General features: G+C 41.5%; 1 protein-coding gene across 5 annotated transcripts in view; it reads left to right on the top strand.

Moving 5' to 3' along the window:
• Positions 1-22,173, top strand: part of LOC143279974 (general transcription factor IIF subunit 1-like) — a 153,967-nt gene that overhangs the window by 43,133 nt on the left and 88,661 nt on the right. For all 5 annotated transcript variants that reach the window (XM_076584369.1, XM_076584368.1, XM_076584367.1 and 2 more), the window contains exons 4-5: positions 5,191-5,402; positions 13,121-13,291. In XM_076584369.1, the coding sequence (XP_076440484.1) occupies positions 5,191-5,402; positions 13,121-13,291 (383 nt within the window). The remainder of the gene's footprint in view (positions 1-5,190; positions 5,403-13,120; positions 13,292-22,173) is intronic.

Genomic DNA, 22,173 nt, shown 5'->3' with positions numbered 1-22,173 from the left:
ATCTGTAGGATTACAGAAAAACAAAATCAGTGTAATAAAAGTAAAACTATGAGAAAAAACGAAAAGAAAACAACAACTAAAAATAAGGAATTTTATTGTCTGCGTAAAGCAGAGCCAAAGAACATGTGTTCCATGTCAGAATGTGACATCTGACTTCATCTCAAGCACTACTAAATGTGAAATGCTTCAGACTTCATTAATTTTAAGAAATTCATTCACAATCAGTGTATAGTTTGTTTTTTCAGAACTTGTGTGATGTAAAATGTGGCTGTTCTAATCAAATTCTGCAAAACAATAAGCATTTAGGGACTGACGTGTTTTGGATGCAACAATTTTTTTCTTCCACACTTCGTCTGTCACGTGAACTGATAAACTTCATCATTTCGTGATAAAACTTCACCAGACAGCAAAAGCCGGAATCAAGGTAATTTAAGGGGGTGATTTTCTACTGTGGACTTTGTTGTTTGGAACTTTTGATGCAACAAGTCTTCAATTGAAAGCGGTCTTATCGAACTACATGCATTGGCTTTGTTCAAAATTTTACACCAGTGTCGGAATATTACCGCATCTCGCCATGTGTCAGAAATAGTGATTGTGTCTAAACTTAATTGGATGAGAGAAATATGCATAAACAAACCATAACAACGATGAAATTAACATACACAGTTTATTTTCAAACAATATAGCAACCATGGGGTGGGGTGCGAATGAACATATTGGAAATTTCCGTGTAACATTTCACATGCTGTTGGAAACAACACATTCTCTGAATCTGTGTTCAAACACACACGATTGAAGGGCATTTGTCAAGCCGATTTACGCTTTCCCGCGATGATTCGGCATGATTTATGTCAGTGAAAACGTTCTAATTTTGTTTACATGTATATTTTTTATTGGGTCGTTTACATGCACAGAAGTAACATAGAAAAGCGGAACGGAAAATTAATATGCGACGTCGATTGCATTTAAATAGTTAAATTGACAGTTTTACCAGAAAATGAGTGTATGTGCTGTCAGAGATAGATGTGTTGACCACCTGTTGCAAGTAAAGAACTTGTAGTGTATTTATGAATGTGCTTGCCTTTGAATGAATAAAAATACGTCAAGAGGAACGGGTTGTGTCAACCGTGTGTGACTAAACTTGTACATCTATCTAGATCCAGAGAAGACGGCTAAATTTTGCTGTGTGATTGCGGTGATAGCCACGTCTCCTTTATCGCGGACTTAAAAAGAATTTTTAATTGCCCTTAAAGATTTTTTTGAATGCCCAAGATACACCAGAATAATATGATTTAAACAGCGTTCTCACTGTGAATACCGCAATCGATTTATCGCCTTTTAAAAAAGCATGTTTAAATGTTATATTTTTGCACGTCAGCTAAGGAGCACCGATAGTGTAATGGGTAAGACAGTTTCTTCTCACCCGAACACGCGGGGTTCGAATCTGCTGTTAGGACTTTTTTTTCTTTTTTCTTTTTCTTTTAACCTGAAGCTTTATAATAACAAATACAGAACACATTTTAACAATTAGATTTAAAAAAAAAAGTGTATCACAAGTGAGTCTTGAAGGCCTTGCCTCTCTTGTTTGTTTACTTTGGTCAAGTCAGCTGACATCCTTTCACCTTCATATTCTTCTAGTTTTGTGCACTGGATATTAAACCAGTTTTTGTTTCTCCTGCTTGATTTGCCAGCTTTGTTCAGTATTTTAGCAGAAATCCTTTTTCTGTCATCCATATGCTGATATGAAATCATTTGGCCAGGTTTGAGTTTACTCAAGTACATTGCTTTCCTTCATTTCATCTGTCTCAGTTTCTGATTCTGTATCAAAATCTGATGTTGTTTCAGCACAAGTGTTCTTTTTGCCTTTTTCTTCTTCACAACAAGATTTTGTACAGTGACTACTGCTCTTTGTCTGTTTTGTTTCTTCTTGGTCACATGTAGTGGACTGAGAGTGAGAATCGTGTTCAAGTACTGGAGCTGGTTTCTCTTGTTTTGTGTCTTCTTTCATTCTTCACAGCCAACTTTGATGAACACGGACTAGAGTGCCCCCATGACGAACAAAAATCACACTACCATCTTGTCCGATGACAGTTCCTGGTCATTTCCACTCTTCACCATCTGGTCGTTTGTAGTAGATCTTGTCGCCCATCTGATATGTCAAATGATGACCGTGTTTGCTTTCTCAAAGCTCTTCTGATTCTTTCTGAACTTTCAGCTTCTGTGAATGCCTTTCTAGCCACATGTAGACATGTGATGTGTTCTCCAACTGTTTTGCTTCTTGTGGTGCCTTCCAAAGCAGGTAGCTTATCTGTGAGAACAGATGGAAAGTTTGGATTTCTTCCGTAGACCACTTGGACTGAAACCATGTGTGTTCACCATGCTGTTCTTTGCTGCCAATGCCCAACACAAAGCTGTTTTGCAGTCAAGATCTTATTGTCTGTCATGATCTTCATCAACATGTTTGAGAGTGTTTGATTGTGTCGTTCTACCACAACATTGCTCCATGGGCTGTATGCTGCTGTCGTCTTCACTTCAGTGTAAGTTTTCACACATGTCTTGAAATTCTCCATTGTTAAATTCCCTTCCATTATCACTGAAGACTGTTTTTGGTGGGCCATGTACTGCAATCCAGTACTTCATGAAGTTCTGTACAATAACAGATGACTCTTTGCTTTTGATGATTGTAGCTGCACTGAATCTGGAGTACACATCAATCATATGGAAGTACAAAAGATTTTTTCCAAGTTCATGCAGATCAGCAGCCACTGTTTGATTGTAGTCATCTCCCAAAGGCAATCCTGCTGTTGGTTTTGGTGGTGTCTTTTTATGTCAAGCACACACATCATATTCTTCCACCAGTTTTGTCATTTTCTTGTACAAATCAGGGTCTTTGATTCCTGCATTTTGCATCAGTTTCTGTGGGCTTTCTGCTGAAGAATGGCCAAACTGTTTGTGAAGTTTCACCAGAGCTTTTCTTTGTTTCCTCATCTAAGTTGTCCATCATGAGAAGAATTTCAGAATCTTCTTGGCTGTCTTGATTGTTTCCAAGGATGTCAATACAGTAGTGCCCAGTTGAGGTGAAGTTTAACTCCACAGGCTGCTGAAACATTGTGATTTTGTCGTTCGTCATGTCAATCACAGTTTCCGCCTTCTTCAAAGACTCTTTGCTTAGCAATAGTGGTATTATGACATCTACCACCTCTGTTTCAATGTTACATTTTGTTTTTCTAATTTGGGCCGGTAGCTTTGCATTCATATAGGAATGAATTTTTGCTCCATCTCCAAATTTGAAGGTCTTCTGACTTTTCTTTATCTTAATATTTTTCTTTTGGTTTTCTGGCAGGTCGACATATTGCTGAAACCATCTCTTTCCGCACACAGTTTTCGTACATGCTGTATCAATGACAGCACATCCGTACGCTTGTCATCAAGGTTTCATTTTCTGTTCTATGTTCTTTTGTGAACCAAGTCAAGTTGCATGCTTCCTCCTCATCCTGTTGTTCTTCAACTTCAGTTTCTGTCATTCTCACTTCTTGTTTGTGCTGTATGTGAGGACAGTTTCTGGCCCAGTGACAACAGACTCACAAATAGCACACTTTGTTCTCTTTCCATTTCTGTCCAGTGGATTTGTACCTTTTTGTTCTTTGTTCTTTCTTTGCTGATAATTTGAACCACTTTGATCCGAATAACTGTTTAGTCTGTCTCTTGGGAAACTTTTTGTCATGAAGGCTTCTTGTTTGACAGTGATCTCAGTTTCTGAGGAACCTTCAAAGATTCTCTTTCATGCAGACTTCATTGATGAGAATTTTCGGTTGGATGCTGCAGTCAGAACTAGCTACCTTTCTGTTTCTGATAGTCCTGCATTATCTAGCAGCTTGAATGCCAGAGCAGAATCAGGATATTCCATCTTGTGGTTTTTGCAGACACCATACAGTCTCTCATATTTGATAATGTAGTCATTCATAGAAACATTTGCTGCTTTCTTTAGTTTTTCAAAATCGGAATAGGCCGAATATGCCAAGTCTGTTTCGTCTTGTAGAAATAGAGAGTCTAATGCTTCTAGAAAAACATCCATGCCGTTTGGGGAGTTTAATTGTGCAGTGTCTATTTCTAATGCTTTTGATCTCGCCTGACCTGTTAATGACAAAGTAACTGCCAATGCTTGCTTCTCTGGTTTCATTTCAGTTACTAGTTTCCAAGTGTCTATTTCCTTCCTCCAAGTTTCATACACAGTTTCCGGCCCCAGGCACGGAGGGGATTTATAACTGTTCGCCATTGTTATGGTAGATTGTTCTAAAATGCAACTTCTTTCATGTTCTAATTTGAACTTCTACCAAGAAGAAAAACATTGACTTCATAATGATTACATTACTGTAACCAAAAATGTCCACACTAAAACTTTGATTGAACAAATACTAAAAACTCAGTGTTTCTTCTGTCAGACTTCTGACTTAGCCTTCGTGTTCCATCCAAAGTACGAATCCGTTGTTGCACACTTTCTGCTTCACTACGGTTACCGCTGAAAACTCAACTGTCAGTGCAAGTCCATTACGAAAACATCGGCATCATAAAACTTCCATAGTTCTTAACGCTCTGCTACCTTGAAAATCTTGGTGGACTACTATGCCCTATGAATGGTTCATTATAAATCAAATTGCCACTATGGCTTGGTCAACTACTGACACTAGGCAACACCATGTTGCCCGAACACATCATTTACAACCGCCATCATTATTTGCTATGTCTTCAAGGTTCTCTCCCTTAGTTTACCACTTCCAGTATATACTTCCGGTTCAACATCGTAGTTGACAATCAATGATGATCAACAGGTCTTTCTCCAATAACAAAGAGCACAGAATTTTTTGAAAATTTACACCCGTTTTTTGTGAAAAAACCCTGGCAAATAGATTTCACTTAGATCTTATTTTCCTGGCAGTGAAAGGGTTAAGATGAGTTATATTGGCTATTGTCTCCCCAGAACAGATTACTCTCTGAATAGTAGGTATCAGTATTACACTTTTACTGAGTGAACCATATTTCAGATGGGATACATGATGTCTTTCAATTCTGTTGTATCAGTCAGGTTGTGGAGAGAAATTTTTTTCCTTTCCTGGTCCTTGAACCATAGTGTCAGATGTGTCTTAATGATACCTGGAAGCTGAAATCTGACTCAGCAGTTTCTGTCCTCAGACTCCTGCCAAACTGGAGCGGGAGAACAACTTGAAAGAATACAAGACAGCCAATGACCTTGACACAATGCCAAAGTTTGGCGCTGGCAGCGAGTTTGGACGGGACCAGAAGGAGGAGGCTCGGCGGAAGAAGTATGGCATCATTCTGAAGAAGTACAACCCAGAAGAGCAGCCCTGGCACCTCAAAGTCGGCAGTGGCAAACAGGCCAAAAAGTGAGACAAATGTCTTCATGACAGGGATACAGGAGAGGGATATATTTGGGTTGTTGTGTATTTCATTTTGAGGTATCTTAAGGAAATTGCTAGACATGGGTGAATCATGGTACATTTGTTTGTGAAGTGAAGGATTATGTTGTGAAATGAATAATGATACTTGTGTACTTTTTATACAGCAAAGCAAACCATAGTTACATATACACTGATCATTTGCATGTGCACATCAGCTTACATTGAAAACAGGAAGAAAAGAGTGGCGAAGTATTTGATTGAGCACAGTAGCCGAGTGGTTAAAGCATTGGACTTTCATTGAGTTTCAATCTTAGGGTCCAGGGTTCGAATCTCGGTAGCGGCGCCTGGTGGGTAAAGGGTGGAGATTTTTCCTATCTCCCAGGTGCAGACCTGCTTGTGCCTGAACCCTCTTTATGTATATATATATATGCAAGTAGAAGATCGAATACGCACATTAAAGAACCTGTAATCCATGTCAGTGTTTGATGGTTAACGGAAACAAGAACATACCCAGTATGCACAGCCCCAAAAACTGGGTATAGCTGCCTGCATGGAGGGGCAAATACCCCCCCCCAAAAAAACAACAACCAACAACAAAAAAACATACATATTTGTAAGAATGTTACATGTCTGTCTGAACGTGTATGTGAGTGTGCCTGAAATCTGATTGAATGACACAGGAAATGAATGACAAGCGCCCAATGGCAGCCGTCAGTCGGCTATACCCAGGTGGGCAGCCTGTTGTGCAAATGACCTCGTTTTTTTTTTAAAAGCGCATAGAGCTTGGTCTTCGACCATGTATAGGCATTATATCATGAATATCCATATCAAGTATCTGTCAAATAAATGAAGATAGCTGTGATGCATGATTAATGATCATTTGTACTGGTTGAAGTATTGTTTATCTGAGACAAAGATGGACATTGTTTATTTTGTGAAGTGGTGTTGGTCTGAGGCAGATGGAAGTAGATAATACATGTTTTTTTTTTGTAAATTACTGAACTGCCAAAGAGCGAGATTGGTGGGGGGGTGAGGGTGGGGTTTGTGGGGGGGAGTCTGTAGTAGTTTTGTGTGGTGAAATAGTGTTGGTATGATATGGGTAATGTGTAAGTTTATACTGTAAAGTTGTTGATCTGCATTGGAAAGAAGTAAGGTTTAAGATTTGTTCCATGAAGTAGTTTTTATTCAACATTTCAGGACTAATGATCTTGAGGTCATGATAATAATAATAACTGAACATTTATCAGCGCCTTACTCATTGCACAAAGCACTTTACAATCCACACACACATGCATACAAAACAGTCTGAATTCATCATCTTTGATGAACAGACTATAAATGAATAAACAAACGAACGCATATGAAGCACACTCAGTCCTCAACTCACAATCATGTACAGTAAACATATATATGCGCATACAAATTGGTATGTGCAATGCATACATCCATACATCCATCTTTCCATCCATCCATTCGACGCACACACAATGCAGGGTTACAAATATACCTACACAATCAACTAACTACTTTTGTGTATGAGAGAGGGCCTAGAGGAAATACTGCTGGAAGAGGAAAGTCTTGAGGTTAGATTTAAAGGAAGACAGTGAAGTGTTGTAGCGGACATGGTGTGGCAAAGAGTTCCATATTTGAACAGCAGATGATGAAAAGGTTTGACCACTGTGCTTTTCTCTTTTGTATTTTGGGACACTGACAGTTCTATCATTGGCAGCAGAGCGAAGACAGTGGGAGGGTCCATAGATTTGAAAGATATCAGAGAGGTACCAGGGTGCAGATCCAGATATGACATGGTAGCAGAGACTGGCAACTTTGTATTTAATTCTTTGCTGAATGGGTAACCAGTGCAACTCTTTTAGAAGGGGTGTGTAATGTGCGGATCTTTTTGCTTTATAAATCAGTTTGGTGGTGGAGTTTTGTACCTGCAGTTGTGGTCTGAGGACAACTTAGAGAAGAGAGTCAAAATATTCCAATCTAGAGAGTACATTCTTTTTGAGCTTATTAACCTGTACTTGTCAAACAGAACATTGAGATCTCTTGATACCTTCCAGCTAACTGTTCCCCAATACTTCCTTAACTCCTGTGGAAAGAGGTTATTTTCTGTCTTCGGCCCAGCAACTTGGAATTCTCTGCCTATTGCTCTCAGACAAACAACTCATCTATCTACCTCTACCTTTAAAGCAAATCTTAAAACTTATCTCTTTTGAAAATACTTGTCATAACTCAAATAGTGCTGTTGTCCCAGGCCCATGCCAATGTGAGTGTGTGTGATGACAAAGTAGAGAGAATGGGGGTGGGTAGATGGATGATGGTGGTGTGGTTTGAGAGGGAGAATGACCCGATTTTTACCCCTTTTACCTTTTCTACCCAAAATTTTATTTTACAATTTTTACAAAATCTGTGGCATGCAGATTACAATTATGTTCCTTTTTACATGTATGTATTTTAAGTGAAAATTGCTGTCATCTCAGCCATTTAATTGTGTGTGCCTCTGCGTGTGTGTTAGTGTGAGTGTTGGAGTGTAACAGTTGTAGTATTGATAGTATGTTACTTTGTGAGTTTTATGCATTGTGTTTTTATAATATTAATGATTCTGTTTTATGTTTCTGCTACTTTTTATATGCTTTCTTGTTTCACTTTAGGTACTGGATTGTAAAGCACTTAGAGCTTGCTTATGCTTGTATTATAGCGCTGTATAAAAATAAAATATTATTATTATTATTACACATGAACTGACTAGTGTTTTAGTTGCATCAAGTGTAAGGTAGTGGCGCATGGAGCTGATTTGTCTGAGTTCAAAGTAGGCTGCTTGACAGGTTTTGCTGATGTGATACTGCATGGAAAGATCTTTATTGAGGAAAAAGCTATGGTCACAGACATGATCAGAGAATGAGATAAAGAGTTTCCGAGATCAATAGTGGAAGGCAGAGAAGTGGCATGTACTGATGGAGGAAGGAGTCTGAGGGGTTCAGTCTTAGTTTCAGTTTGTTTTTTGTCATCCAATTTTTCACTTCTGCGACAGCTTCTTGGAGAGTTTGAATAAGATGTTCATAATTTGGAGGGGAATCAGAATGTTTAAGTTGAGTATCATCAGCATACATTTCATGACGGATGGAATAAGTGTTAATGAGAGGTGTGAGTGGAATGGTGTAGAGTGGAGTGGTGTAGAGTTTGAAAAGCACTGAACCCAGCACAGAGCCTTGGGTAACGCCGAAATTAAGAGTGGATTCAGAAGATCTGTTTCCATTTAGAAGGACAGTTTGCTTTCTGTCAGAGAGAGAAGATCAAAGCCAGTTGAGGGCACTGCTTGTAATTCCGAAACTTTGATTCAAACGTGAAAGAAGAATATTGAGATCTGTCATATCGAAGGCTGCAGAGTGGTCCAAAAGTAAAACAGAAATTTTGTCTTGGTCTAGAGAATTCAACAGATCATTTACAATGCGTAGAACAGTCTCTTTGCAGTGCCTAGGCCTATAAGCAGACTGGTGATCGCTGAGTAGTGAGTGAGAGGTCTAATGAGAGGAGAAGTTGGTTAGAGATGGGTCTGTAATTTTTCAAGTCGTTGAGGTCCAGGTTTGTCAAGAATTCTTCAGTTGAGGTTTCAGTATGGCTGTATTGAATTCAGTAGGAAAGACAAAAGGAATAAGAGATTCATTCATGATATGAGTAATGGCAGGCAGAAGAGGGTCTAAGTGTTGGAACAGAAACTTGGTGGGCATTGGATCTAGTTTACATGTTTTTAGAGTAGTCTGCAAAATAGTTTTTCTCACAAAGTCTTCAGTAACAGGATCAAACTCAGAGAGAGGTGTACCAGAGAAAGTTGAATGATACTATCCAATTTCAGTATGTGTTTGCCTTTGTCAGTATTTGTGCATTTGTGTGCATGTGTGTCTGTATTTGTGGGAGTCTGGATATATGTGTATATTTGTGTGTGATTGGCAGGGACATGCAGTATTGGTATACTGACCAACAGTAATATGTAACAGACTAACACTGATAACTTGAGTTATCCCTGGCAGCAGTGGTTGAACAGATGGGGATGGATATATGGTCTGAGATCTGAATCTTTTGATTGGAGTTGGGCCAGTAGGGAAAAGATCAGCTGTTCTCGGCTGTGCTACGAGAACTAGCATGTTACATTTCTCACAGACCACCACTTAACAAGAAGAACAAACTTTTGAAGAAAATGTTTATCGATGAATTTTGTGATTTGCTGGATTGTTTTATCTCATGTGATAACATTTTTTATTGTTGGTGATTTTAATTTTCATTTTGATTCAACTTCTGATGCAAATGTTGTTTCTCTTAAAAAAATACTTGATAACCATTGTTTACAACAGCTTGTTAAGGCTGCCACCCACCGCCATGGTCATACATTAGACTGGGTCATAACAAACAGTGAGAACAGTGTGACAGATCTTCTTGTTGTTGACAAACTCATCTCTGACCACTCTGTGATATCATTTAATCTTAAGCTCATAAAGCCTGTAAAGATTAAGAAAAATGTTTACTCACAGATCTTTAAATGTTAATCTTTTAAAAACTGATGTTTAAGAAGTATTTGCCACCAGTCTGTATACCAGTGACCTGATCACATTTTATGCTTCCCTCCAGGAACTGCTTGATAAGCATGCCCCTCTCACAATGCGTGTTGTGTTTGATCGTTTATGTGCACCCTGGATGTCTCTTGAAATCAAGATGGCAAAACAGTGGCATCGCTCTGCTGAGCTAAAATGGCGAAAGTTTGGTCTGGAAATTTTCAAGCTGATATATGCTCACTTACGCAATTTTGTAAATCAAATGAGCTGCGATGCGAAAAAAAAAAATGTGTGCAACAGAATTACTGACGCTGATTCCTCCAGAGTTCTGTTTCGCTTGGCCATTCAGATGATGGAGAAGGATGTCCAAACTGTTCTGCCTAGCAATATACCTTCTGAAAATCTAGCTGATAAATTTATTGATTATTTCACTACTAAAATAGAGATGATTAGAAGTAGCTTCGATTCTCCTACTGATTTTGGTGAATCTGATACTTTTAATGAAACACAGTTCACTACATTCCAGACAGTTACCAAGAAACAGGTCAAAGATGTCATGCTCAAGATGCCAAAGAAATCATGCAGTCTCGGTCCTATCCCACATTCTATATTTTACCAATGTTTAGAAGAATTACTACCTATTATAACCAGTATCGTGAATATATCCTTGACCTCAGGTGTTGTCCCACAGTCCTTCAAGCATGCTTTGGTGTGTCCCCTTTTGAAGAAGGCTAGTCTTGATCCCGAAAACCTGAAAAACTATAGACCAGTATCAAACCTCTCATTTCTGTCTAAAGTTTTAGAACGTATTATGCTTGGCCAGCTTATGAAGCACCTTGAGATCCACAGTCTCCTGGAGCCATTTCAGTCAGCGTACAGAAAGGGACACAGCACGGAAACGGCCTTATTACGTGTGGTCAGTGACCTGTTGCTAGCATGTGATGCAGGCAAGGTATCCATTCTGTCACTGCTGGACCTTTCTGCAGCATTTGACATGATAGACCATGACATTATGGTCAGAAGGTTGTATGCTGTGTTTGGACTCAGTGGTACTGTTCTGAAATGGTTTCATTCCTACTTAAAACTGGTATAGAAAATGTAGCAAAGTGGATGAAACAAAACAGACTAAAAATGAACGATGACTGAACAGAACATATGTTGACTGGTAATCAAAATAAGCTGAAGCAGATAAATACAACGTCTATCAGTTGTTCTGGCATAGAAATTTCTTTTTCTAGTTCTGTCCGCAATCTTGGTTTTTACCTCGATTCATCCCGTATGACGGAAACTCATGTGAACCATCTGTGTAAAGTTCTTTACTTTCAGCTTCGTAAGATTAGTAAAACCCGCCCCTTCCTATCTGTTGATACCGTCGACAAACTTGCTGTTGCCTTCATTTTATCCTGCCAAGATTATTGTAATTCTCTCTTAGCTGGCCTTCCCAATGATAAACTCTACAAGCTCCAGAAAATACAGAATAGTGCAGCTTGACTCGTCCTTAAAACGTTGAAGAGAGAGAGCGCTACTGCTCTCCTGCAGAGACTTCATTGGTTGCCTGTTCAAGCCAGAATTGAATATAAAGTTGCCTTTCTATGCTTTCAGTGCCTGAATTGTGACACCACACCCTCATATCTTTCTGAGCTTCTTAACCTGTACTTGCCAAACAGAACATTGAGATCTCTTGATTCCTCCTAGCTAACTGTTCCCCGATACTTCCTAACTCCTGTGGAAAGAGTTCATTTTCTGTCTTCGGCCCTACAACTTGGAATTCTCTGCCTATTGCTCTCAGACAAACAACTCATCTATCTACCTTTAAAGCAAATCTTAAAACTTTCCTTTAAAAAATACTTGTCATAACTCAAATGGTGCTGTTGTCCCAGGCCCATGGCAATATGAGTGTGTGTGATGGGAGAGTAGAGAGAATGGGGGTGGGTAGATGGATGGTGGTGGTGTGGTTCAAAAGGGAGAATGACCTGATTTTTACCCCTTTTACCTTTTCTATCCAAATTTTTATTTTACAATTTTTACAAAATCTGTGGCATGCAGATTACAATTATGTTCCTTTTTACATGTATCATTGTATGTATTTTAAGTGAAAATTGCTGTCATCCCAGCTGTTTAATCATGTGTGTGTCTGTGCGTGTGTGTTAGTGTGAGTGTTGGAGTGTAACAGTTGTAGTATTGATAGTATGTTACTTTGTGAGCTTTATGCATTGTGTTTTTATAATATTAATGATTCTGTTTTATGTTTCTGCTACTTTTTATATGCTTTCTTGTTTCACTTCAGGTACTGGATTGTAAAGCACTTAGAGCTTGCTTATGTTTGTATTACAGCGCTATATAAAAATAAAATATTATTATTATCATTATTTCTGTATCAGAGTGTTTAGCAGTATGTTATCCCAGGTTAAATAGGAGAAAAAAAACCCAAACCAAAACAAAACAAAACAAAAAAACCTACAAAAATGGAAAAATAATGTGGAGGGTGGCCTCACTTTACTGACACGAACAGCTCCTTGTGAGCTATTGTGTTTTGCATTACTCTTTTGCCACAACAGATTTCTCTGTGAAATTTGGGCTCTTCTCTCCAGTGAGAAGATGTCACTACAGTGCAGCACCGCTCATGTAATTTTTTCCCCTTTTGATCTGCTTGCAAGTATATTGTTTGTTTTCTTGCTTAAGTGGGTTTTTCTGCAGAATTTTGCCAGGGATGACCTATATGTTCTCTTGTTTTGTTTTTTGTTGTTGTTTTTTTACGTTTGCTAAGTGTGCGCTACACACTGGACCTTGGTTTATTATCTCATCCAAATGACAAGCGTTTAGACCACAACTCTGGTCAGGGGGGAGAAAATACTGCTGCATATGGGATTTGATCCCGTGTACTCAAATTCTCTGGCTTCCTAGGTGCATGCGTTTCACAAGACCACCACACCATTTGGTGGGAGGACTAAGATAGAACAAGCCTTTGTGTGGTTGTGAATGGGGGATTCAGGATGAGTAGTGACATATGGAAAAATGCTGTGTAGTAGGCATAGAATGGGCATTATTGCCAAAGTGTGTGCACATGTTTTACTAAGGCTCGCACAACTGATTGGTCTGTCTGCTTGGACAGATCTGTTTTATCTTCACTTTTGTTTCTCGTGTGGATAGGTACCGTGGGGTTCGAGAGGGAACTATTACAGAGAATACATCATATTACATCTTCACCCAGTGTGCTGATGGAGCCTTTGAGGCCTTTCCAGTGGAAGAGTGGTACAACTTCACTCCTATGATTCGCTACAAATACCTCAACTCAGATGAGGCTGAGGAAGAGTTCAGCAGGTAGGATTTTTTTTTTTAATTGTAATTATAATTCTCAGAATAATTAATGAGTTGTAAGTGAACATTTAAAACAAATGTAGTGTGTTTTTTTAATCTCCTGAGCTACTTTTTAATGTGGCTGTTTCATGTACAGGCCCACACAAAGTACGACTTTCACCAGTTGTAAGCTTAGGAAATAAACCAGATGTCATATCTCAGAGTATATTTTCTCGTTATGTTTGGTATTTCTACATGCCTTCTTGATTGGTTATTATTTTCCTGATTCCTGATTCATATTTCAGTGAAGATATTTGTTTTCTAAGCATGGACATTAGATCTTTTGTCTCAACTCACTCTGGCTGATAGAACGCCATAGCGTTCCTGACGTAAGGTAGCATTCTGGACGACAGAACGCTATAGTGGTTTCAACAATTAAGAATTTTTCCACGTTTTCCTCATGGGGTAGAATAAAAATCGCAGCTACGAATGTGCAGCATTGCGAATGTGTCAAGGGTCAAATGGAAAGTTTCTTCATGAGGTTCCATAACTATACACTTGCTAGCCAGCCTTTGACCTTGGTACCCCATATGACAAGCTAATCTGCATACATATCGAAAATGGCGTTGCAGGCGATACAAGTGAATATTTTTTTTATCAAACTTAACTAGATCACTACAGCAGGTTTTTACTGCTGCTGAAGTGATTGAAATGCTTCAGACTGAAGGTTTTGACATCAACCAGGATGATGAAGACTTTGAATAAAGTATCTGCTGTGAAGAAAGCTACCAGCAAGAAGGTACCGACAGTGACTCAGCTTCTGAGGGCTAAGAAGAGAGGGAGAGGGGTGGTCATACACACAATGTGAGGAGAGGGGTCAGTGGGTCAAGTACAGTGAGTTTCATTCAGTTACTTTGTGTTTTGTGTTTTTTGTGATTTTTTTTCCTAACCCTAACAAATGGGTCGTCTGAGGAGGAAAGCAAGGGAGAAAACTATTTGTCCGGAGCGAGTTAATGTATAATGAATATGATGCTATGTCTGGGTTTTTAGATAACCTAGTGTATTCAGGGACATCAGTGCTGAAACGTGTAAATGCGCTTTTCCATTTCATTAAAAAGCCACAACAAAAATTTGTCTGATGGTTAAGCACATGGGTCGATCAAAATAGACATTGTACATTTTCACCATCTCAAGCTCTCAGACGCTCTGATCACAGAGAAGAAGGCAGTTGCCAATTTGCTAGCCTCCACAATAGAACTGAACTCTGGATCTGCCAACAAACCTGCCCTTTTTCTAAAAACCAAAATCCTAAAAGAAAGAACACCCTTCAACTTCTCTTCTGATAACACAGAGAGCTATAACCTTTCTTTCACTCTGAGTGAGTTAAAATCTGTCCTTCAAACCTGCACAGATTCCTCTCCTGGATTGGACGAGGTTCATTATAAACTTTTAAAACATCTTCGGGAAATCTGTCTGGAAACTCTACTCAAAGTTTACAACCACATCTGGACCACAGGCTTTTTCCCACCCTCTCGGCAGAAAGCACTCATAATCCTTGTACCAAAACCAGGAAAAGACCTCTCAAAGTCAAACCCTTCCAATTACCGCCCAATTGCACTGACCAGCTGCATCTGCGAACTGATGGAGAAGATGGTCAACAGTAGACTGATGTGGAAACTAGAGACCGACGGCCTTCTGGTGAAAGAATAGTGCGGTTTCCACAAGCATCCTACTGTTGACCATCTGATCCATCTGGAAATCACAGTGAGAAACGCTTTCGTCAACAAACAGCATGTGGTGGCCATTTTTTTTTTTTTTTTTTTCCTGAGAAAGCCTATGATACCACCTGGAAATTTGGAATCCTCTCAGATCTGCACAAGCTCGGCTTCCAAGGACACCTGCCCCAGTTTATCCACAATTTCTTGCAAGACAGACAGTTCCAGGTGAGGGTCAGCACCACCCTCTCCGACATTCACGAGCAGGAGCTGGGTGTTCTGCAAGGGAGCATTCTGTTCCCTGCTCTCTTCAGCATCAAGATCAATGACGTTGTCCAGTTGGTTCAGAAGGGATTGGACAGCTCTCTGTTTGCAGACGATTTCACCCTATACGCAACTGGCAGCACGTATGCCAGCATCCACCGACGGCTCCAGCTCTGCGTAGACAAAATTCAGCGTTGGGCAGAGGAGAACGGTTTCACCTTTTTGTCCACTAAAACTCAAGTATCCATTTTCACAACTTTTGTCAATTCTATCTGGACCCTGAAATCCATCTGGGAAAATCCACTATTCCGGCGGTCAAGGAAGCCAAATTTCTGGGGGGTCATTTTCAGTCAGAAGCTGAATTTCCTCAGCCACATCAAACAGCTGAAAACATCCTGCCAAAAAGCTCTGAACATCATCCGAGTCGTGGCACACATGGACTGGGGTGCTGATAAGAGAACACTCTTGCACCTCTACAGAGCCCTGGTCTGGTCCAAACTGGACTACGGGTGTGAAGTCTACGGCTCAGCCAGACCGGCTTACCTGAAACTGCTGGACCTGATACACCACCAAGGGCCCATCTCAGCTTAGGTGCATTCCGCACTACCCCTGTTCACAGTTTGTATGCAGAGGCGGGGGAACCGCCTCTCTCCAACCACAGAATTACTACTTGAAACTGTTTTCCGAACTGAAAAGTCCAGCTTACAATAGTGTCTTCAACAACCCCTTCAACAAGAAATTTGGAGACAACCCAAATTGCATCCCTCCACTTGGACTCCGAATTCAGCCACACTTAGAAAATGCCAATCTGGATGTCGGCAGCTTCTGAGATTTCTCTAAGTTCCCCGACAGCCCACCTAGACCTTTAAAACACCAGAGGTCCAGTTCGATCTAGCCTCATACCAGAAAGACACCAGTTCACGAGCCTATAGAAACTTACTTTTCGGAACTCTGCCACAAATTCCCCACCCTTCAAAAAATCTTCACTGACAGTTCCAAGTCGGAGGATGGAGTCACCCTTCCTGACTAGCCCTCAACGCAACACTTCCTATCTGACAGCTCAGTGTAAACAGCGGAACTGACCACACTGGTTCTGGCGGTAAAAATGACTCTCCTTTTGAAACAAAAGAGCTTCATGATCTTTTCCAACACCTTGTCAGCCCTGGAGACGATCGCACCTGCAGGAATCTGACTCATCCCAAATGGCTAGAATTCTACGATACTTTTACTCTTATAACAAAGAAAGGGTATGATGTTGTGTTGGTCTGGGTTCCCGGCAATGTTGGCATTCATGGTAACAAAAGGGCAGACCAGCTGGCCAAGAACGCTGTAAAGGAAGAATTATCTTGATCCTTCATACCATACACGGATGTGAAGTAGAAGGTGAACACTTATGTTAACCCTTTCATTGCCAGGAAAATAAGATTTAAGTGAAATCTATTTGCCAGGGTTTTTTCCCCAAAGAACGTGTATATATATGTAAAAAAAATTCTGTGCTCTTTGTTATTGGAGAAAGACCCATATATATTTTCTGAAAAATAAATGTTTAAAGAATACAAAACACATGATGTTTTCTGATTTTATGTATTTTTAGTGACATGCTGTTGTTTTGAAATCAGTGCTTTGGTTTTTTGTCACATTTTCAACTTGTTCATTACAAACATTAGTCAGGTAATTTGCACTAAAATATGTTTTCTGGACAAATGGATAATACTTGCACACACAAATTAATCTAGAACAACCACAATAAAAAAAAAAAAAGAAAAAAAGAAAAAAAAGAGAGACATACATGATGCACTGTGACCTCTCCAAGTGATAATATGGATGTGAGGCTACGCCCCCTCGGTCTCCACCCCTCTCCTCTTCACCCCTCTCACACACCGTCACACACTGTCACATCATCCAGTTCTCATCAGTTTGTGCTGGCTGAGTGCCAAGAAAATTGCTCACACTGTGTCCTGCTAAAAATTCGGTCACTTTCTGTCAACTGCTAGGGTTGTAAAGTTGGCATCACTCACTGATAGTCGTGTCTTAGCCAGTCTCTTCATTGCTCCCTTTATTTTCTATCAAATCATCCTTCATAAGTTCACCACTGTCTTTTCCTTCGAATTTACACTTCAGTTCTTTCTGAGCATCAGCTAAAGAAAGCAATCTTGGTTGGTTTCATGCAACCACGATCGCATGTCTTGAGCACGGGGTCCGACATTTTGTTGAGCGAGCAAGGAGAGGAGCCAGGCAAACTGCAACAATAATTCAACCAAAATGTTCAAATAACGCTCATGACGTAGATGGGGTTTCTAGCTATGAATAGAATCTAGAAAGATTCCCCAAGCTAAAGCTACCAGCATTTTTGTCAGCGAACTGAATGCAAAGCAGGGAAAAGTCAGAATATTTCGATGACGAGTTGTCTAGTCATTGTGGCAACGAAGCGTACATGCTAGCGCTGATGAGTTATCTCGTCATATAGGCAGCCTAGGGGTTAAGGATCTTTAGCAAGAGGACTGGAACACCCAGACGGACAACAAGCTGTTCCAAATCCGTCCAGACCAAAAAGAGATTAGAGACCCTTCCATCAGTGGTGCGCATGGGGCACACTTTTTTTTAAAAATTTTATTTTTTGTACTCATTCTTACTTGTTGAAGGGGGAGGAGAACTGTATTCCCTGTGATGAGCCTCTCACCGTGAAACAAGTGCTCCTTGACTTTTGGGATCTGCATGACGTTAGACACAGACATTACACGGCAGATTCTCTAAAGACTTTGTTTTGTGATGGCCTGCTGTGGACGCTGATGTACTTCTTGAAAAAAGTGAACATTTTTAATCAGATTTGAAGGTTTTTAACTATGGAAGGTTTATAAACTCTGAGTGGAAAGCTTAAACTTGTTAAAGCGGTGACTAGTTTTTGACTCACTTGTGTAAACAAAGTGAGTCTATGTTTTAACCCGGTGTTCGGTTGTCTGTGTATGTGTGTGTGTGTCTGTGTGTCCATGGTAAACTTAAACATTGCCATTTTCTCTGCAAATACTTTGTCAGTTGACACCAAATTAGGCATAAAAATAGGAAAAATTCAGTTCTTTCCAGTCATCTTGTTTGAAACAATATTGCACCTCTGGGATGGGCACAAAAAAATGAAAAAAGAAGCCTAATTATATGCAAACTGCATTTACTGTTTATATTGTTTTTATTCTCTAAACTTGGCACTTTGATCTGATATTCTGAAACAACAACAAGAGCAGTCGTTGTTATCATTTTTTGTTCAAACAGGAACTTCTTTTGCTAAGCATGGAAGTTATATTTATTTTGCAAACGTTTTGGTGCAGATAGTAAAGAAGGAAAATTAATCTGTAATTAATGCTAGGGGACTTGATTTGCTTTAAACTGATCTTTCTCATCTTAAACATTACATTATGAAATTATACTCAGTACATAAAAAGCTTGTGTGTTTTACTCTCAGTGTACAGGGCAGGTCAGGTCATTAGATCTGCTACTGGTAACCTGTAATCCAGTACAACCTGTTCAGGGTTGGGTTGCCGGCGACTAAACCGGCACTCCCACCGCTCCCTTCCGGGACTGGTGAGGCGGGTGGCTAGACACCCTTATGGAGATCCATAAAAGGGCGTTGGCTCAGGAGAGCCACTGACGGCCATCTAGCTCCGCTGTGCTGTGTGCATGCCACACGCAGTTGGCCCCCGGGGTGTGTCTACCCATGCATGCGAAGTCTGGATCCGGCAGAATCTGCGGAAGAAACCTATCGGTTCAGCGGAGAGGAAGGCGGTTACAGCAACGCACTGTGGAGTGCAGAGAGCAAGATGAGACACTGAAAGGATATCTTGGTCATCCACTGCATCCGTGCTCATCCTCCAGTCGTCTCTTCTTAGTCTTGCCACTGGAAATTGGTGGACCCGGACGAGAGAGTGAGGTCGACGTTGCGCAACTCCTCTTCACTTTAAACAAACTCATCGCGCAAGTCATCAGTCATCCAAAATGACCTTTCATCCTTCATCATTTCATCACCCCCAAGTCCTGTGGCGACAGGCGAGCGACGAAACGACAGGTGTGGGTACACTGGCAGTCGCAGCCGCAGACCTGCACGCAGGTGGCTCAGGCCATAGGGTCGTTCTTCGTCAACAGGAGCAGCGATGGAGTTCGGCAGCCATCTGAGCGTCTGAGCAGCCCTCTTTAGGAATGCACTGCTCACCTCCCTGGCATGAGGAAGGGGCTAGAAAAGGTGCCCTAAAAATTGCCTGCTCCATATCACCCTGGCCAGCATACCGCGGCTGGCGGGGACCCTACATCAGCGGTCGAAACAAGAAAGAAAAGAAAAAAACAAGGATCGTTCCTCTCACCATTGGTGCTTGGAACATAAGGACTCTCCTGGACAGAGATAACGCGGACAGACCCCAAAGGAGAACGGCACTAGTTGCATCCAAACTCGCCAGATACAACATTGACATTGCAGCCTTGAGTGAGACTCGGCTTGCAGGCGAAGGCGAGCTCTGTGAACAGGGATCTGGTTACACCTTCTTCTGGAGTGGACGAGGAAGCGAAGAGCGACGTGAGGCTGGCGTTGGTTTTGCAGTAAAAACAACACTTGTCAGCAAGCTAGCTGTAATCCCAAAGGGAGTCAATGATAGGCTTATGACCATGAAACTCCCACTGGCATCTGGCCAGAAGCACCTCACCATTGTCGGTGCCTACGCCCCAACCATGACCAACCCGGATGAAGTGAAGGCGAAGTTCTGCAAGGACCTTCACTCTGTCATTGCTGCTATCCCTAAAGCAGATAAGCCCATCATTCTTGGGGACTTCAGTGCTAGAGTTGGCTCTGACTACATCTCCTGGGATGGAGTGATTGGAAAGCACGGTGTGGGCCACTGCAACCCAAATGGATTGCTTTTGCTTCAGACCAGTGCAGAGCACGAACTGCTGATAACCAACACAGTTTTCTGCCTCCCTACCCATAACAGGATGTCATGGATGCACCCTCGCTCAAAGCATTGGCATCTCATCGATTATGTCATCGTCAGGAAAAGGGATAGGCAAGATGTACGTGTAACAAAGACCATGTGCGGCGCCGAGTGTTGGACAGACCATCGCCTTGTAGTCTCGAAGCTGAATATTCGAATCCAGCCCAAGAGACGCCCCCAACGCCAGAAGGCTCCAAAACAGCTTAACATCGCTAAGCTGAAAAACATCACCATCAAACAGTCCTTTGTGGAGCTGCTGGAAGATCGTCTGGAATCCGCCTCTCTGGACAACCAGAATGTGGAGTCTGACTGGAGGACCCTGCGTGAGCTGATCTATAGTACAGCTTCAGAGACCCTGGGACCCATGACCAGAAAGCGCAAAGACTGGTTTGATGAAAACTGTGATGAAATCAAGCAGCTTCTGGATGAGAAACGCCGTCTGCATCAAGCCTACCTGAGCAACCCAAAGTCCACATCAAAAAAGGATGCGTACGATGCCATCCGCAGGACTGTTCAGCAAAAGTTACACCAGATGCAGGATAAGTGGCTGAGTGACAAAGCTGATGAAATCCAGGGATATGCTGACAGGCACGATATGAAGAGGTTCTGTGATGCCTTAAAAGAAGTCTACGGCCCCACATCCTCAGGATCATCCCCCCTCCTCAGTGCAGATGGGAATACCTTGATCACCGAGAAGGAGAAAATTCTCGAACGCTGGGCTGAGCACTTCAACAGTGTCTTAAATCGCCCTTCCTTCATAAATTATGAAGCCATAGACCATCTCCCACAAGTCCCCATCAACGAAGCACTGGACGATCCGCCAACACCTCTTGAGACCCAGAAAGCAATCCGTCTGCTATCCAGTGGCAAAGCACTTGGCTCAGACTCCATACCAGCAGAGGTCTACAAGGATGGAGGCACTGTGCTGACTGAGAAGCTCCATCAGCTGTACTCACTCATGTGGAAAGAAGAGACGATCCTCCAGGATTTCAAAGATGCATCTATCATTCACTTGTACAAGCGAAAGGGGAACCGGCAAGCCTGTGATAACCATCGGGGCATTTCCTTGCTCTCCATCGCAGGCAAGATACTTGCCAGGATCCTACTAAACCGCCTCACAGCACACCTTGATCAAGGTCATTTGCCTGAGAGCCAATGTGGATTCCGGAAAGAGCGCAGAACCACCGACATGGTGTTTGCTGTAAGGCAGCTGCAAGAGAAATGTCAGGAGCAAAATGCTGATCTGTTCTCCACCTATGTCGACCTCACTAAGGCCTTCGACACCGTGAGTAGAGAGGGACTGTGGAAGATCATGGCCAAGTACGGATGCCCTTGGAAATTTATTTCCTTGGTCAGTCAATTCCATGAAGGCATGCAGGCTCGAGTCCAGGACAATGGCGAAACATCTGCTCCTTTTGCTGTCACAAATGGTGTCAAGCAAGGCTGCGTCCTGGCTGCAACGCTGTTCAGCCTCATGTTCTCTGCAATGCTTACTGATGCCTTCAGAGATGGCGATGTTGGAATCGGCCTAAAGTACCAAACAGATGGCAAGCTGTTTAACCTCAGAAGGCTTCAAGCAAAAACGAAGGTCATGACAGACATCATCAGAGACTTTTTGTTTGCTGATGATTGTGCCCTCAACGCTGGATCTGAAGCTGACATGCAACTCAGCGTCGACAAGTTTGCCACTGCCAGCAGGAACTTCAGCCTTACCATCAGCACGAGGAAAACTGAAGTTCTCCATCAGCCAGCCCCAGGAAAACCCTACGTTGAACCCAACATCACAGTCAATGGTCAGAGACTCAGTGCGGTGGAGCGGTTCACATACCTTGGCAGCACACTGTCACGAAATGTGACAATTCGATGAAGTGAACGTCAGGATTGCAAGAGCAAGCGCAACTTTTGGTAGACTCAATGCAAATGTCTGGAACAGAAGAGGCATTAGTCTTGAGACCAAGCT

This window comes from Babylonia areolata, chromosome 3 (assembly GCF_041734735.1).
Source record: "Babylonia areolata isolate BAREFJ2019XMU chromosome 3, ASM4173473v1, whole genome shotgun sequence".
In the NCBI taxonomy this organism is placed as follows: Eukaryota; Metazoa; Mollusca; class Gastropoda; order Neogastropoda; family Buccinidae; genus Babylonia; species Babylonia areolata.
This window is presented reverse-complemented; position numbering and strand designations above follow the sequence as displayed.